Genomic DNA, 18,053 nt, shown 5'->3' on the forward strand with positions numbered 1-18,053 from the left:
TTTTTAGTTCGAAAAAGAAAAGACATGGAAACGGAGAGGGCTGGAAAGAATGAATTTCAGGATGAAATAAGACAGTGTGTTCTGACTGTTGAGCAATACCTGTTCTGCAAGAGAATCTGCAACTTGCATATTTTCAAAAGTTCAACCATGCAATATTCAATAGCCCCAGGTTTCATATAGATAAATTTATGTGCGTTATAGTGTTTAATTTTTTGGTGTATGTTGTCATGGATGTTGAAGAAATATTGACTTGTATTAAGATATATATGACTAAAACATTTGCTGTCTATAATTCTGGCCACATCTGGTTTGCCAAACCCTAAAGTGTATTAACCAAACATTCCAATAAAGCTAAAATTCTGCCAAAATGGCAATCTGCTAAAAAAAATTAAATTATTCTGAAAGGGAATTCAGCATGCTAAAACTGTAGCAGGTGATACAAATGTCCATTTATAAAATTGAATGGATTCAATTCAAACACAATTGAATTGATTATATTTCATGATTAATTTTGACATGGCTTGAGCTGGGGAAGAGACCTAATCTGAAGTCACATCGAGAAACCCTTTGTCATAACGCCATATGTGTTTGGATAAGTTATAGTGGTCTCCACACATTGCATTTTGCATATTACTCTTTTCCACCCATAGACATGTATAGGAAAATATGGATTCAGCATTGTGAAGTAAATCCAAAGATTGCTTTGCATAAACAGAAAGGGGTTGGAGCTTCCCCCACAGCTGCATTTCCCCACACTGCACTGTGCATTCTGCAGGAGGTTCCCCATGCTTTTGCCAGTCTGAGTGTGGAAAGGGCTACACCATGAAAGAGGGGAGACAGAAAAGCCTCAATAAATGCACCAAAGTGATCCCTGGCCCAAAAAGCATCCAGCTATACTCGACCAGGGGTAGGGCCTTCTTATCTCTGGTGAACACCATACAGGTTCGGGCCCTGCAGGACCTAAAACAATTCCGCAGAGCTTGTAAAACTGAGCATATGGTTGAGGGCAGCAAGGGTCTTCCAACTAGCTGGCCTCCCCTTCTCCCTCCTCCTCGGTCTCTGCTGACTCCCCACAATTAGTTACTGTTATTGCTGCTGTGGTTATTATGTATTAATATTTGCTGCTGTGATAGAAACTGGCATCTGAGTTTTATAGGTATTATTGTGTATGTTATGACATTTGGACTGATTTTAGATTGTTTTTAAAAGGTTGTGAGCTGCTCTGAGCCTGGCTTGGCCAGGAAAGAGTGGCCTAAAAATCAATCAATCAATCAAATAAATAAATAAATAAATAACCCCCTCTCTGTCAGTACCTCAGACTTAATTCAAATCCCACAGTGGATGCTTTTTAATGTTAATGTAAGGAGATCCAGTTACAGCCATGTAACGTTCAGTCTGGCTCTCTGTGGTAAGTAGGGTTGACAGGTGCCCCCTCAGCAAAGGCGGGAGCTTTGTTGTGGTGGGGCTGGGGGGGTGAGCCATGCACGTGTAGTGTGTGTACTGCAATAATGTCACTTCTGGGTTTACCCCAGAAGTGACGGGGACACTCTAGCACATTCCTCCAAACCCTTTATGGTTTCCATAGAGTTTTTTGAGAAATGTGCTAGAGCATCTCCGTCAGTTTTGGGGTAAACCCAGAAGTGACATTATCGTGGTGAGCGCCTCCCCCCCTGCACACAGGGTCGGCCCCCCTTCAGCTGGCCTGCTTCTGCCCGTCGGCCAGCTGAGGGGTGAGCAGGCAGGTCCATCAATTGGCGGCATCTGGGAACCCTAGTGGCAAGGGAAAGGGATTCTGTACCTGCTTAAAGGAAGTCTCATGCCTTATTTTCCTTCATGGATACAATGCACTCAGAATAGTTCTTAGAGTAAACCATGCTGAACCCTAGAGTGGTGCAAACCCTAGAGTGGTGCAAACAAATTCCCTTAAAAGGGAATTTGAACAGAAACAGGCTGTCCATTCCCTAGCATGGCATGGTAATTTTTCCTCTTCCACCACTTCAAAGATGCAGGAGTCCTGTCCTTCTATGATCCCTGATCCTCAGTGCGTTGTAAAGAAGCTAATTGTATACATCATCTATACCAAATGAAAATAAAATCTCTGATGACCGGGGTTTTATATTTTTTCCCTCTGGAGGGCAGACCCTCCACAGAAGCAACACACTGGGAGATGAGAGAAGGAATTTGTTAAAATTAATTGTCTGCATCCTGTACTTTTCAAAAGTTCATATCTTTGAGAATGTGAAGCCCTATTTGCTATGATATTATTTAATCAATATTGACAACTACCCAAGAGTGTACATCATATTTGTGTTGTATCCCTCTATATTTAGGAGGAATAAAATTTACCAGCACTGCAAGACTATCCCAATGATTGATAGAGGCTCTGGCAAGGAAAGTAGAGCAAGAGCCAAGTTCATAAAACAGATCTGGCAGAGTAGAATTTGTCTTCCATATATGCCATAGGTTCTTGCTCTTTCCCAGGCTACAAATTACAAAAAGAATCACTAAATATTTTCCTAAACACCAGTTAAATCAGAGGGCAATAAGCACATGCCTGATTGCAATGAGAGAACTGTTAACTTCTCTCATTTATTCTGGGTTGAAGTGAGGAAATCTCATGCAAAATCTTGAGGGCTAGACAAACTGCAAAAGCACCTGAAGGAAGACAAAATGATAACCAATAAAGTATTTTGGGAAAGCAATCCTCATGTTCGGTAGAAAACTTACAGCACAAAGTATGAACCATTTTATCTTGCCTTATGACAACATTATTATCTTTACATCTAATGACAACAGGTGAAGGGGGAAGAATGATATTCAAAGGTTCATGGAAGTTGAAAGTGGGGATTGTGAGTGAGTCACGCTGTACTCAGGATGATTTTCTAGTTCTACTTAGTCAATCAGATTTCAGGACCTGACATCAATAAGGGCAAAGAAAGTCAATGTTTCTTGAAGTGGCAAACATTTTAGAGCGCTTTTGTAGCAATTACTACAGAGCTGCTTAAAGGTGAGGGGGTGGGCAGACTTTCTGACACTACTGCAAATTTTCACCAAAAAGTATGCTTGCATCTCACCACATTACCCTCACCACATTTGGGCATCTTCACATAGTTGGATACTGTTTCAGCACTTTTGATCCCTAAAGCACAACCCTCACAGCGATTTCAGTCAAATCTGATACCCTTTTTTATTCAGAAGAACAACTGTGGAACTGGCTGCACAATGGGTTTGGAATTGTTTGAGGGATTGTTTGAGGGGAAAAGGCCCTTGCTTTTTGGAGAGAGACTTCCTATGCTCCCAATTGTTCATAAGGAACAGAAAACTATCAGAGTAAGTTTACATTTGTTTGATTCTGCAACTCAACTTTTTAGCTGTACTGGGAGACCCTTCATTAGGCACAATTCTACACAGCAAAAATAAAATAAATGAGCTAACTGCAATTTTTAGTCTGCCTACCAGTTTGCTATTTTAAACCACTAGCAGCCCATCCTACAGCCCTATTAAACAGATATCAGCAGGACTGCGAAGCAAGTCTCATATTGATTTTCTATGTGGTAAAATCTCCACAAAATGACTTTTCCTTGCCTTACTTCTGAAAACACTCTCAAATGCTAATGTCAGGCATTTACCATTTCCTGGGAAACCACTGAAAAAAAGCCATAAACATAGGATCACACCACAAGGGAGGACACTAAGAAAAAGTTCACCAGAACAAATAACTGGGAAAAGTCGCTTTGTGGTACATTTATCATGTCAAAATTATTGTGAGGATTGGGCTTAAATAATTTTACATCCAAGAATTTCAGTTCATCATCATTGTGAATCAAGCTGTAAACCTGGTCTAATAAAATATAAACTGATAACATGGGAAAACTGAGTCAAGAAGTAATTTAGTAGAAAACAGATCCCCTGGCACATTCCAAATGGGTATACTCTTCCTGAGGGACTACTTAATAATTTCATTAGATACAAATAGTTAAGAATCACTTATATACTGAAGTGTGAGGAAATAAAAAAAACATGTATATATTTGTAAATATATAATTGTAATATTTGTAAATTATAATTGTAAACAAAAATGTATATATATTAGAATGAATCTAAGGTCTATATGTGTATGAGAAAGCTGAACAATCATGCAAATCAGGGTTTGTAAAGCTAACCAATTAGAGAAGAAGGAGGGAAAATGGAGCTGTTGTATTGGCCTCTTAGTGTGCTAAGAACAGAACCAATCAGGTAGTAGGGAGAATGTAGCAATCTTATTGGCCCCTTTAGCAACCTTCGATAGGAGTCAATGACTAGTTAGAGTTTTCAATCCTCTTTCAAACTATAAGTAGAACTAGCTTAGCCAGCAAGAAGGAGACACAGGGGAAGAGCTCTGAAGGACTTCAGAAGGCTGGACAGAGCTGAAGTCTATATACTTGCAGCAAATAATTCCCTCAGGAGGTGGAAGGAGTCTGAGAGCTGAGGAGACTGTAGACCAGGGAGGGCAGAATAGCTGTGGAGAGAGCTAGGCCCCAGCAGCCTGACTACAACCAGTCTTAGGGTTGCCAGTAGGGTTGCCAGGTCCAGCGGGAGATTTTTGGGGCAGAGCCAGAGAAGGGCGGGGTTTGGGGAGGGGCTTCAATGCCATAAAGTCCAATTGCAAAAGCGGCCATTTTCTCCAGATGAACTGATCTCAGTTCTGCATTTTTCTATTGTTATATCATGACATGAAGCTTTAGGATTTTTTAAGCTTAATTCATCAGTTATGTTGCTTCCTAAACAGCTCACTCCATAAACCAATAAAACATACAATTTGATCTATTATTTCAGTATTGCACCAAGTCAACCTATTGGTTTAACCCAGCGCTCACTGATATGTTTGCTGACATCCCCCACCCCCCAAGCAAAGAGCTTAATTCTGGCTTTCTTCCACCTCATTGGAGTGGGAGGTGGCTCAGAAGAGCCCTGGAGTCATTACCTTTGTTTCTGCAAAGAACACCCATTCAGGACCATCTAAGTTCATCATAGAAGGACACCTGGCTTGGAATATCATTTTGTGAATGGTCACTGCCTCCTTCGTAGACATTTTGTGGATGGCTATTGCTCCCCAATGGCGATTTTGTGGTTGTACCCACTACTTTTTCTCAAAGGCTCAACAAGTTGGGGGAGTCTCTGGTTAAACCTAATAATATTTTCTGTTTAAAAAGAATGCTAATACTTATGTATCAGATTGTTCTCCCCATAGTTAAATTGTAAGGATTGCGGTCCCTGAAGGGAAGACTGTAGGAAGATGCTGAGAAGAAAAAAGGAGACAGACAAGGAGTTATGAGGAGAAAGTTAGAAAACATCTGAAGACAAGGATTTATTTTTCGACTAGAAAACAGCATAGCTGTGTGAGTGGAATAAAAGTGAGCTGAAGCCTTTGGAGATCTAAAAACAGCACCACCGCAGAAAGCCAGCCAACCTGCAGGAAAGACTAAGAAACTTTTGCCAATATTTTTTGCTTTCAATTGTGTTGCGTAGGTTTGTAGACATGTTTTTCCTACCCTGATTTATTGCCTCTCTTATTTACATAACCTGTATTTTAAGAACTATTTCTAAAGTAGGAAAGTGTGCTAGAAGGACTGGAAGGTGTTTTATGGTTTTATTTTTATTTTCTTGCCTAGCAGGACCACCCCAACATACACCAACCAGATGTAAATGCCAGCGATTTTTACCAGTTCCCCCTTTCCACTGCTGACCCCTATACTGTTCCTGAAGTTCCCGCAGCCCCATCTGGAGAAGCATTTGGGGAAGTTCAGTGAGCTGCAGGGGAGGAGGGAATCAGTGAACATCATGCACCCCTGCTGACAGAAGTGCCATATACCAGCAATAAATTACTTTTGGATTCAACCCTTGTTTATTTGTTATCATTTTTTCACATCTCGGATTATAACCTCTCTTCTATTAATGACTTAAAAACAACAAGTAAATTAAAACTGGGGGCAGGAGAATTTCCCAATGCTTAGTTTTCACAGAATACATGCATACCTATCACTCCTCTCTTACAGGGATTCAAGCAGCTTTCCTCAACTCAAGATAGAAGATGTGCAGGAAGTACACTGCATTTCTTCAGTGTTCAAAATACATGTTTGTTGGGGAGATGTTATTCTTTTCCTTAGACAATGTGTCTGTGAAAGCTGTGTGGAATGTGATTACAGGAGTGTTATGAGACTTTACTGGATATATCATAGATTTTAACCATAATGAATACAACATGCACACTCAACCATATCTACAACATTTAACTTTTCTATATTTAAAACACATTTAGGGGATCTATACATGTACCATTTTATAGTTTCAGCACTGAATCATTCACCTAGATTACCAGTTACAGCTGGAAGAAAGTCACTTTATAAAAACATAAGCACAAGGATTGCCCTGCACAATCAGATCTTGATCGATTACCATTGGATCACCAGTCAATATAATTAGTGGTCATATAAATGTCTCTGGACAACTGGAAGCTAAGTAAGAGGATGGCATTGATCCTCTGTTCATCATACATATCATTGTGCATATAACAAGCATCATACATACTCTGCCATTGAAAAGAAAGATTCCATTCATAGTGAAAAGCCATTGATAGACATACCCTCCACACATTTGTCTAGTTCCTTTTCAAACCCAGCTAAACTGATACTATCAACAAATTCTGTGAGGCAAGTGAGATCATAGTTCCCTTTTACAGAAACCATCTGAGGGTAGTTGTTCTACATATTTAACAATTTTAGGCTTAATATATTTTTTTTAACCAAGTTAGGTTAACGGCTTTATAATTCCCTAAAAATTTCTAATAATGATGATGATGATGCTACATTCACTGAACACCTTCCAGTCCTACAGTCAGAAGACTGATTTTAGTGTTACATGTTTTAGTTAAAAGTTTTTTTAAAAAAACTGTTCACATTCTAGTATGTTGTTTAAGAACTCTCACCCAGCCCAGTTAACTTGTCGCTTCTTAATTTTGCAATCAGAAGAGATGTCAGTGGACGTTCCAGAAAACATGTTTATTGGTTTAATCAGGTTCAAGATCTGTTAACATACCCAAGCAAAAATGGGTAGAGTGGCTGTTATTAATAAAACCTGCAATAATTAAACACAACTTGGCAAGGTAATAACCTAAAAGTCTAAATGCCTCTAAGATTTGATCCTTGAGTCATGTGACATCAGTGCAATTACCATTTTGGGGTTGTTTTGTTTCATGAGATGCTTTTTTTGTGTGTGTAGGTGCTATTTGGCATGACTTGGAGCTCTAGTTGGATGTTTAGGAGGCCTGAGCGAAAATAAACTCAAAACTTACACTACGCTATTTAACTGCATGTTGCACAACATGCTGCCAAGTCCTAAGAGGATGGTTTTACAGCCTGAAAGGCAGCAGCAATTAACAACCAAAGCTGCAGAAGAGATGCAGCCCATTAGGACAGAGAGGTGTTGAAGGAACACACACTGCTTACTGCAAAGATTTAATACACATAACACTGCAGAGCTTGGACAAAGTTACTTACGATACTGTTGCACAGCTACCTAAAGCAAAACAACAAAATAGTCCGAGTTATCTTTCTCATGCTGGATTTTTATAACAGCAGCAATCCAATAAATAGCTTTAAAACACAACTATGGTCTGAATACACTTTATAAAGGGCTGGTGTGTTACTCTTTGCTGAGAGCTCCCTTGATCACAGCAATTTGCTTTTTTTCTAGGAGCATGTTGCTGATTCAAAACAAGTGATTTATCTTCTAGAAAAGAGCAGAAATTCCACTGTTGGAGTTACAGCAATCAACCCACAGAAAAGAAACTGTGCACTCACATGGATGGCACTGCAAAAGCAAGCTGCTGCAGAATTTCATCCTGCTTTTCCTTCCTTCCTTTTGTAATGCACAGAGGTGAGTCCCTTCCATGATACCATCGAGACTGATGGTTTATTAATGACATTTTTTTGCAGATTTCTCATTGGATAAATTGGATTTCATTTCCCATGGGTGTATATTGATCTATTATTGTGTTTCATGTGGGGAAAGCTCAAATGATCAGAAATCAACATATGGCTAAGTAATAACTATAAAAGATAGATAGATAGATAGATAGATAGATAGATAGATAGATAGATAGATAGATAGATAGATAGATACTGACCGACCACTGGGAGATGTTTTTAGCTATTGCCATCTGTAACAACTTTTAACCCACAGAGAGCCTTACAAAACAACTGCGTACAACATGGGGCTTAGTCAGTGTTCTAACAACAAGAAAAATGAAAGGATAAAACTTGAAACCAATGAACTATATGTTTTCATCATTCATTTCATATGTAGTTTTTTTTCCCTTTGTATGTTTTTAGGTAATCCTTCAGTGAGGGTACGTTTGTGTTGAGGTCAGTTCAAATAGGTTCTCAGTAAGTAAAACTTACAATGTTTCTGAGAAGGACTGTCTGAACTCAGGAAGGGATTGCCAGTGCTTCTTCATTTTAATATTAAGGGGTTGTTTTGTTAGAACATACAAGTTTGGATAAATTTCATGACAATTTACTGAGGAAAAAACACACACCCTTGGAAGCTAAAGGAATTATTTCCCTATCACCAGATAATATTAAACAAATGCTTATCCTTTCCTACAAAACCTTTCCTTCAAAAACTAATCTAATTTCATGGAGTTTAGCTTCTATCGTTGCTTTAGTTTGCTCTTCTATATGAAAAACAAAAGTTTCCTTTGTGTCAAATGCAGTTTTCATGTGTATTTGCCAGCAAGCAAGCCCCACTGAACTGGGGTTTACTCACTTACTTGTGAGTAAACATGTTTAGAATCAGGCTAAGAATTATTTCTATCAACCAAGCATTGTGAAGCCCCCACTGTCCTAAAAATTAGCTCATTTCCAGCTATTCCAAGAGAGAGGCATATTTCCCCCAAAAGGAACTGAGCTATAGGGAAGCAACAATCACAAAAGGAAATATAGCTTTATAAGGAAAGCATCATATATATATATTTTAAAAATCCCTCAACTAAATTTCTGAAAGCTTGCAAAAACTCTCAAAAGCACAAAGCAACACCTAGTAGTGCAAAATTAAAAAGATGTGAAACAGAAACAGGTAAGGAGAAAAATGAGACTTCTTTATTTCCCTCCATGTGCTACCATAGTGATTTTTTTAAAAAGATCCTACATAAAGGTATATAGGAGCTGGTAAAACTTGGAGATTCTCTTACCATCTGACAAGTCAATTAGCCCAAGGTAGTGCAAAAGTTTCAGGGAGGAGCACACCACCACCACAATTCCTAAAGTCTGCAGCCCTTCTGACTCTCCTTTGCTCCACATCCTTAAAGATAACGCACAGATAGTAGCCTCTGGCGTGCTAGCAAAACGACAGGCAGGGATTGAAAGCAGTGAAAAAATCAGCTGTTTGAAGCTTTTCTTCCTGCTGCTCGATAAGTGCATGGCTCATTTTCTCTCTTTCGCCTCTCTCTCCGGGTGTCTCCTTGTGCGTGAGTGTGATTCTCACCCTTTGCCTTTTTCTGTTTTTCCTGTTCCCGCCTCCCTTCCAGTCCTTCTCTCTTTCACATTTTAACAGTAATCTATGATTTATCTTCTTGTTTCTCTCTCTAGGGTAATTGTCTCAGTGGTTTATGCCTCTCATTTACAATTTAACATCTTGTTGCTAACATCAGCAACGTTGACAGAGGATCTAAGTGGTACCTTACACATGGGATAGTTTGCTCAACTCCACCAATTGATGCTTTTCCCCCCTATTGATATTGATAACGAAAGAAATGTCCCAGTGGGACTGTTGAAGGGATTTAATCCCTCTCCTCCTCCCCCAATTCCCCATTGTGATAATGGCTTTTTCATTTCCAAGTCTTCCTTCAGGAAATGAATTCTCCAACTCCAAATATACCTATAAATGGATTTGGAGGTCTCCATCTCTCCAATTACCCTCAGCAGTTACGCTATTGTTTTCTAGATAAAGCAGACAATATAGTCGGAACAAACTGGCATCCCAACAATGCATGCTTGATTTTTAAAAAGAATTTAATCTCACATAGCAATAGGGCAAAATCCATAGTTTAGTTCCTTAGACAAATCTTTCACCAGATATCTAGGATACTTTAGCCCTGTTCACAAGTTACAGTGAACACCCGTACAATCTGTGTGTAGCATACATGTGATTTTTCTTTGTATGTGCACTAAGTAATTCTCATGTTATCTTGAATGCATGTATAGGTGAACCTGTGATTGAAATTCCACATATCTCCAGGTACTGGTCTCTGGCTTAATTTCTAAGGGGAATATACATTGGCTGTTTCTTATAAACATGTGCATGCACATACATGCAGGTTGTATGTGAATTCACTGTAATGTACAAACAGGGCTTTTTCGGCAAGATTAGACTATCAGCCATCAACTCATAGTATCTTAGGTTAGATATATGATGACAGCTAGTTTCAAATTCCTGCTTAATCACCAAACTCAGGCCCATACAGGGATCCATAGCTGTGCATATATTTCAAAAACCAAGTTGGGAGACTGTGTCCTCGAGCAGAGAAATGCTTAACCCTTTGTCTGGCAGCCATTTTTCCATTTAAAGTCACGCACCTAAAGTTGTTTTTTACCTTTGTGGAATAAAAGATCTAGGTGCCTGTATCTTTCCCCTTCAGGTGGAAAAGTAACAGAAGCTGATTTTGAGCAGAAAAATAGCAGGATGGGAAAGGATTAAACAGTCTCTCACTGTTCCTCCCTTACTCCTGCAAAGATTGTGTTTCATTTAAAAAATAGTTGGAAAATAAACACAAATTTCTCATTCAAAAGAAATCTTGGAGTCATTTCGCTGATTTTAATGAGATTCTGAAGTAAATTGTTTGTGGATTATCCCGAGTTTAGTCACTTAAGTTCAAATAAGAGATAAACTGACATCATCATTGTCAGTACATCTGAATAAAAATATATCTGGCACTCTGTAGCATACAGATTTTTAAAAGCTTGGTTTCTTCCAGACAGAGGAAGGGAGTAAGAAATGAATCAGTCTTGTCATCTGTGTGGTGGATTTTACATTCTGTTTTTCACTGTTACTACTCCCACCCAGTAACTTGTGTGCAGTTGTAAAGACAGACTCAGTCTATACGGCTGGAGATAATTATAGGGTCCTCCCAAAAAAAGCTTAAAGTGGCATGCTTGTCTCATGGTGTCTTGTGGCAGTGCATACTCATTTTTAACATCCTGCTTGCCTGTGGTCAAACAGGCTTTTGCAGTATTAACCCAAATTACAGGAGATGATAGAGGGACAAAAGAAATAAGCTTCCCCCCAAAACCCAATTGCCACATTAAAAAGCATTTTAAGCATATAAAACAAAAAATGTAGCAATCTGAAAGGGGGGGGGGAGAAATCCAAGTCTCATTTTTAAAAAGCCTTTCTTCTGCTCAGAAAGAGCTTCAAGGAAGCAGGAAGCATTTGAATCCCTGTCTCTTTACACCCTGCTTCATAATTGGCTGTGAGAGAAAGCAAGCTTCCATGTCCCTAGGGTTGCCAGGTCCCACTTCACCACTGGTGGGAGGTTTTGGGGGTGGAGCCTGAGGAGGGCATGGTTTGGGGAGGGGATTTCAATGCCATAGAGTCCAATTACCAATGCAGCCATTTTCTCCAGGTGAACTGATCTCTATTGGCTGGAGATCGGTTGTAATAGCAGGAGATCTCCAGCTAGTACTGGGAGGTTGCCAGCCCTATGTGTCCTGCACTTTGCCTTATGCATGAGGATTTCACCAGGGCTGAGCTCAGGGGAGAGGGAAGAATTGGGTTAACAGAAAAATGGGAAGTCCCAGGATTTGTGAGGGCTGGCAGTGAGGTCATCTCTAATGAACAGAAGACTCATGCATGAACAACCAAGACAGACCTGGGGCAACCATGAGTGAAAGTACCCATGCATAAACAACCTTACCTTAAAACTGTTATTTGTATCCAGACTTTTTTTAGGAACCCAAAATTTCTTTCTAAAAAAGAAATGCCATTTTGATTTTATTTAAAACATTATTGTTTGGGTTTCCTCCAGTAGAAACGTGGAGTTACAGAACAATACCTCTGATAAACTACTGTGAGGCTGCAATCCTAAACATACTTACTAGGCAGTGTTGCATTTACTTTAATTGGGCTTGCGTCTGAATATATAGTCTTAGGATTGCACTGTTAGTAACCAAATGCTCTACATTGTCTCCACTGTTTCCTCAAGGAATGTTAGGTCATGTCCATGACCCAATTGCTTTGATTTGATATGTGGAGAGCAGTCAATATGACAGAATTCAAGCAACAGAAACTAGCTTATTGTTTAGACTTCGACCACTGCTAAAGTTACGGACAGCTACACAGCTTTACAAATACACAAGTTCTTGCTCAAGCATGCTAATGTAATGTGCTTGTTGCCTCATATTTCAATCTGTTGTACCCAATGACAACAAAAAGCAATTTCACTTGCTCCATGTCATCCAAACTTGAATATCCATATTCAATGCAAATATATCAATACAGACAAAACAAGTTCAGAAATACTCACCGGGGGGGGGGGGGGGGGGAAGGAAGGGAAAGAATTTGTACAACTGAGCTGGAACTTCAAACCAAATGTAAACACTGGCCAAACTATTCTCAACCAAACATTTTCAGTGTGATAGTCAAAGGAGAACCCAGCTCCCTATCCTCCTCACCTTGTTTGCCATGTTGGCATGGTTGCTTTCCTGATCTGCAGCTTTGTTTTCACAGTGTGCTGTTCAGTGCCATTTCCTCCCCTCAGTTGAGGATCACACATGAACACATGAAGCTGCCTTCTACTGAATCAGACCCTTGGTTCATCAAAGTCAGTATTGTCTTCTCAGACTGGCAGCGGCTTTCCAGGGTCTCAGGCAGAGGTCTTTCACATCATCTACCTGCCTAGTCCCTATAATTGGAGATGCCGGGGATTGAACCTGGGACCTTCTGCATGCCAAGCAGATGTTCTACCATTGAGCCGTGGCCCCTCTCCTAAATCACTTCATGAACATGGTGATATCAAGAGGCTGAACTAAGGACAGGAAGCATTGCCCTTGCTGTGAACTGGCTTTGTGGTAGAGCATCTGCTTGGCATGCAGAAGATCCCAGGTTCAATTCCTGGTATCTGCAGTTAAAGGGACTAGGCAAGTAGGTGATGTGAAAGACCTCAGCTTGAGACCCTGGAGAGCTGCTGCCAGTCTGAGTAGTCAGTACTGACTTTGATGGACCAAGGGTCTGATTCAGTAGAAGGCAGCTTCATGTGTTCATCCTCATGTAACTGACTGACCATGTGATAATATCATTTAGTCCGTTCAAACTGAAGGCAATACTTGATGTTTTACTTAGAATTGAGGTATGCATGCATTTTGCTTTTGCCTCATCTTTCCATTCTGATTGCATGTGTGTGCTATATATAAATTTAGATAATTTGGATAAGCCATGCATCGCAGCACATTGAAAATACCAGGCAATTTATTCAGCATCCGATCTTGTGCAGGATCATTTCCTTTAGCTAATGAAAATATTCAAACTTGCACAAGATCATTCTGTTCAGGTTAAGGGAAAGGTCCCATGTCATTAATTCACAAGTTACCGAGGCTCTTAGTGCCTAAATTGTTTTCTCTGGAAGCTAAGCAGGTTCAGCCCTGGTTAGTATTTGGATGGGAGACCACCAAGGAATACCAGGGTTGCTGTGCAGAGGAAGGCACTGGCAAACCACCTCTGTTAGTCTCTTGCCATGAAAACCCCAAAAGGGGTCGCCATAAGTCGGCTGCGACTTGAAGGCACTTTACACACTCACAGTGGCTAGAGTACTGAACAAGAATCTGGGAAACCCACGTTCAAATCCCCACTTTACCATGGAAGCTTGCTGGGTGACTGTGAGCCGGTCACACACTCTCAGCATAACCTACTTCACAGGGTTGCTGTGAAGATAAAATGGAGCAGAGGAGAATGATGTAAGCCCCTTTGGGATCCCATTGGGGAGAAAGGCAGGATATAAACAAATAAACTTACAGAGATTTTTTTTTTAAAAAAAAATAGGGACACATAATGAAAGATCCTTCTACTTTAGAATAATAAACACCATGTGGGGTGAGGATGGGAAGGGGTTCAAATGGGAATCGTATACCATTTAACATTACCTTAACATTATAGCCTGGGAGGGGGGAGGGAATCTGCTTTTCCACCATTCTGTCATTTTAAATTTTGCATCATCCAGACTTATGAAGTGTTCTGGTGAGCTCAAAAGCTTGTACAATGTTCTATGTCAGTTTGGCTGGTGCTAATAAAAGGTATCACATGGTTATCATTCTTGAGTATGGATTTTGTGTGGACTTACCTAATCCACTTTAAAGCTCTCTCCCATTATTCTATGTTGTTGAACAAGGATGCTGTTCAGTGATGATTCAGTTTTGCAGTACACTGCTTCGAGTGCCATGCTTAACTTTTCATATCGGGAGGGTTCTAGGGCTCAACAACAAAACCTTTTGTAATGTCAGGACTTAGCCTTGGGGACATGTTGAATAAAATTGGGGAAGCACATATGCACAGATCCTTCCACCCATACAAAAAAATTCTACTTCATTGGCCTCTTTCAGAAGAAGAAGATGTTTTTGTATTCCACTTTTCTCTACCTTAAGGAGTCTCAAAGCAGCTTACAATTGCCTTCCTTTCCCCTCCCCACAACAGACACCTTGTAAGGTAGGGGGGCTGAGAAAGTTCAGAAAGAACTGTGACTGGCCCATGGTCACCCAGCAGTCTTCATGTGGAGGAGAGGGGAATCAAACTCTGTTCTCCAGATTAGAGTCTGCCTCTCTTAACCGCTACTATACCATGCTGGATCTCAAAAATGCAGCAATCCTAATGATTAAGTTCTAGAGAGTTGGGCTGGTGCTCAAGTACAACCATTATCTTCAAAATAATGTGAAATTCATGTTGCACATGCTCAGATTCACTCTCCATGCCACCATTATATGAGCCATGCCACCATTATATGAGTTCTGGTGAACAGAAGACTGTATAGTAACTTCAGCTGGTTTAGAATACGGTCACACTACATTGAGCCTGGTACTGTTTCCCTGGCCCCCAAATTGTTTCCAAGCATTATATCAAGCACCAACAATGATAATTAAAGCTCTCAAGAGTATGGGACCGGGGTACCCAAAGGTTCACTTGCCTCTGTATGAACCTGCCTGCCGCTTAAGATCTTCTACTGAGGTATTTCTCTTTATGCCCCCCACCTCCCCCAGCTTCAAATATAAGGTGGACGGTTACTGAGAAAAGGTCGTTTTCCCCTGATGGCATCCTAGTAACAGAAAAACCCATGCAAATTTGTCACAATTTATTAGGCACCAGGTAAAGTCCATTTTGTTCATCTGAATTGATTCAGAAATGACTTTTGCTAGTGATAGCATGTTGTTTTAATGCTGGTTATCTTAATTCATTATTGATCTTTATCTTGTTTGTATGGTGCCTTGGATGCTATTTTAATTGAAAGATGATAGACTAGACATTTTCAGATAACTTATTTAGTAATTTAGGAAATGTCTATGTGTTTCCTGCTCATGGGAATCTTACAACACAAATAAGATACAATCATTAAAAACATAATGCTTCACAAAGCCATTGTTCCATGTTGTTGTTTGCTTAATTTTTTTTCATTCAGACACAAGACTCAGCTTGATTTAAAAAAAAAAACATTTAGTCATTATATTGCATACAGGCTATCTATATATCTAACTCCCAAGATTGCCCCTGCCTGCAGATACTTAAATCCACAGGTAGGGGGCAGACTGACCCACAACAGGTTTTTCTGCAGACTCTGGTGACCCCCTGTGTCTGCAGAAAAATCTGAAACTAAAAAAAAACAAAAAACCCAAGGTGTTTTTGTGTGTGTAAAGTGCTGTTAAGTTGCAGCTGACTTATGGCGACCCCTTTTGGGGTTTTCATGGCAAGAGACTAACAGAGGTGGTTTGCCAGTGCCTTCCTCTGCACAGCAACCCTGGTCTTCCTTGGTGGTCTCCCATCCAAATACTAACCAGGGCTGACCCTGCTTAGCTTCTGAGATCTGACGAGATCAGGCTAGCCTGGGCCATCCAGGTCAGGGCCCCAAGGTGTTTAAATCCCCCCAAAACTAAAGAAATCTCCTTACCTACCATGGGGTGGGGGTTAGGTAAAAAGGTAAAGGTCCCCTGTGCAAGCATCGGTTCATTCCTGACCCATGGGTTGACGCCACATCCCGACATTTACCAGGCAGACTTTGTTTACAGGGTGGTTTGCCAGTGCCTTCCCCAGTCATCTTCCCTTTACCCCCAGCAAGCTGGGTACTCATTTCACTGACTTCGGAAGGATGGAAGGCTGAGTCAACCTTGAGCCGGCTACCTGAAACCGACTTCCGTTGTGATCGAACTCAGGTCATGAGCAGAGCTTGAACTGCAGTACTGCAGCTTACCACTCTGCGCCACGGGGCTCTTAATAGGTGGGGTGGGGGTTACTAGGGGGTTATTGGGGGTGGCCTCAGTGGGCTCAGCAATGGGGGGAGAGACTCCCCCCACATGTTTTGCAGGTCCCCACTTATAACTCCTAGTAATGCCAGCCTAAGTAGAGTTATAGCCTTCTATGGAAGTCAGTGGGCTGATAAAGGTGTAACTGTTTAGGATGGCCCTGTTAGTGTTCCAAATTAAGAACTCCTAAGCTCCACTGATATCAGTGGAGAAGAGTATAAGCATACAACTTAAATTTCTCTTTGAACTCGGCGAGTATTAAAAGTGCTTATCTTGTCTGGGTCATCCTCAATTATTCACAGTGAAATACAAAAAAAACGAGCTACCAGCCAAGTATTATTCACAAATACAGTGTAGTAAATAATTCTGAATAACTGGCAACACCACCACAAAGCTGAGGTTCATGGTATAAATTATTCTTTATGAATAACATTGTTTTTATATAACTTTCTGGTCTTCAGAACAGTATTTCTTAATTTCCTTCTTGTTGTCCTGAACATTTCAAATCACAGTTGTGTATTTGATTCATGTATATAGTTTCTAGCAGTTTTCTCTGGAGAGAAAAACACTACCAGTTTCTGGAATCATAAGATCATAAAATGGGATCATAAACCAAAACACAAATATAAACACAAATAAAAAGGATTCATTTTTTTCTCTAGCCAGAATAAAATCAATATATAAATCTATCTTGCTTCTAAAGTTTGAGTTAGACCCACTGGCTCCAGTGAACAACACACACAACAAATGTGATACCCTCCCATGTTTGGAATCAGAAATAAAATGCATGAAGGTACACAAATCTCTTATTCAAAGTGAACAACGACAACATGGTACAGGAAATAGGAAACAGGGCAGCACTGTAACAATGTGGTTCAGAAAGAAGCTTGAAGTAAAGGGGTTAGGGACTATAGACTGCGTATAATTCATACTATGTAATTTTTCAATTTGTTTAATGTGTCATGTTAATACTTATACTTTGCTCCACCTCTGGGTGCATCCAGATTTCTACAAGTCAAATCCTAATGCATTGTCTATTGGATGTTCTACCCTGTTTATTGTACCGACCTTGTCTAATTGCCTTGAGTCCCAACGAGAAAGGCGGACTATAAATAACGTAAATAAATAAGTGTGAGGCAGGGTTCTTAACTTCCTAAGGATCAACAACAGATGCTAGTTTGAGAATAAAAGACATTCTTTATTCTTAGCACTTGTTAGTAATAATTTTCAAAAGAACAATTTTCATAGTTATTAGGGATGTGCCTAGGGTTGCCAGCTTTGGGTTGGGAACTACCTGGAGATTTTGGGGGGTGGAGCCTGATGAGGGCAGGGTTTGGGGAGGGGAGGGACTTCAGTGGTGTATAATGCCATAGAATTCACCTTCCAAAGCAGCTATTTTCTCCAGGTGAACTGATCTCTGTCACCTGGAGATCAGTTGCAATAGCAGGAGATCTCCAGCTACCATTTGGAGGTTGGCAATCCTAGATATGTTTTTGGAAGATCAGAATCTGATATGAACAT

General features: G+C 40.2%; 1 protein-coding gene across 2 annotated transcripts in view; it reads right to left on the reverse strand.

Moving 5' to 3' along the window:
• The window catches only part of KCNIP1 (potassium voltage-gated channel interacting protein 1), a 410,402-nt gene that overhangs the window by 91,601 nt on the left and 300,748 nt on the right, over window positions 1-18,053 (reverse strand). Inside the window, exon 1 of one of the 2 annotated variants that reach the window (XM_056859706.1) lies at window positions 9,230-9,745. The exons of the other annotated variant lie outside the window; for it this stretch is intronic. Within the exon in view, the coding sequence (XP_056715684.1) occupies window positions 9,230-9,458 (229 nt within the window). The 5' untranslated portion in view covers window positions 9,459-9,745. Of the gene's footprint in view, window positions 1-9,229; window positions 9,746-18,053 lie in introns of those variants that run through there. 2 annotated transcript variants of the gene reach the window in all.

Source organism: Euleptes europaea, chromosome 1 (genome assembly GCF_029931775.1).
Source record: "Euleptes europaea isolate rEulEur1 chromosome 1, rEulEur1.hap1, whole genome shotgun sequence".
NCBI classification, from domain to species: domain Eukaryota; kingdom Metazoa; phylum Chordata; class Lepidosauria; order Squamata; family Sphaerodactylidae; genus Euleptes; species Euleptes europaea.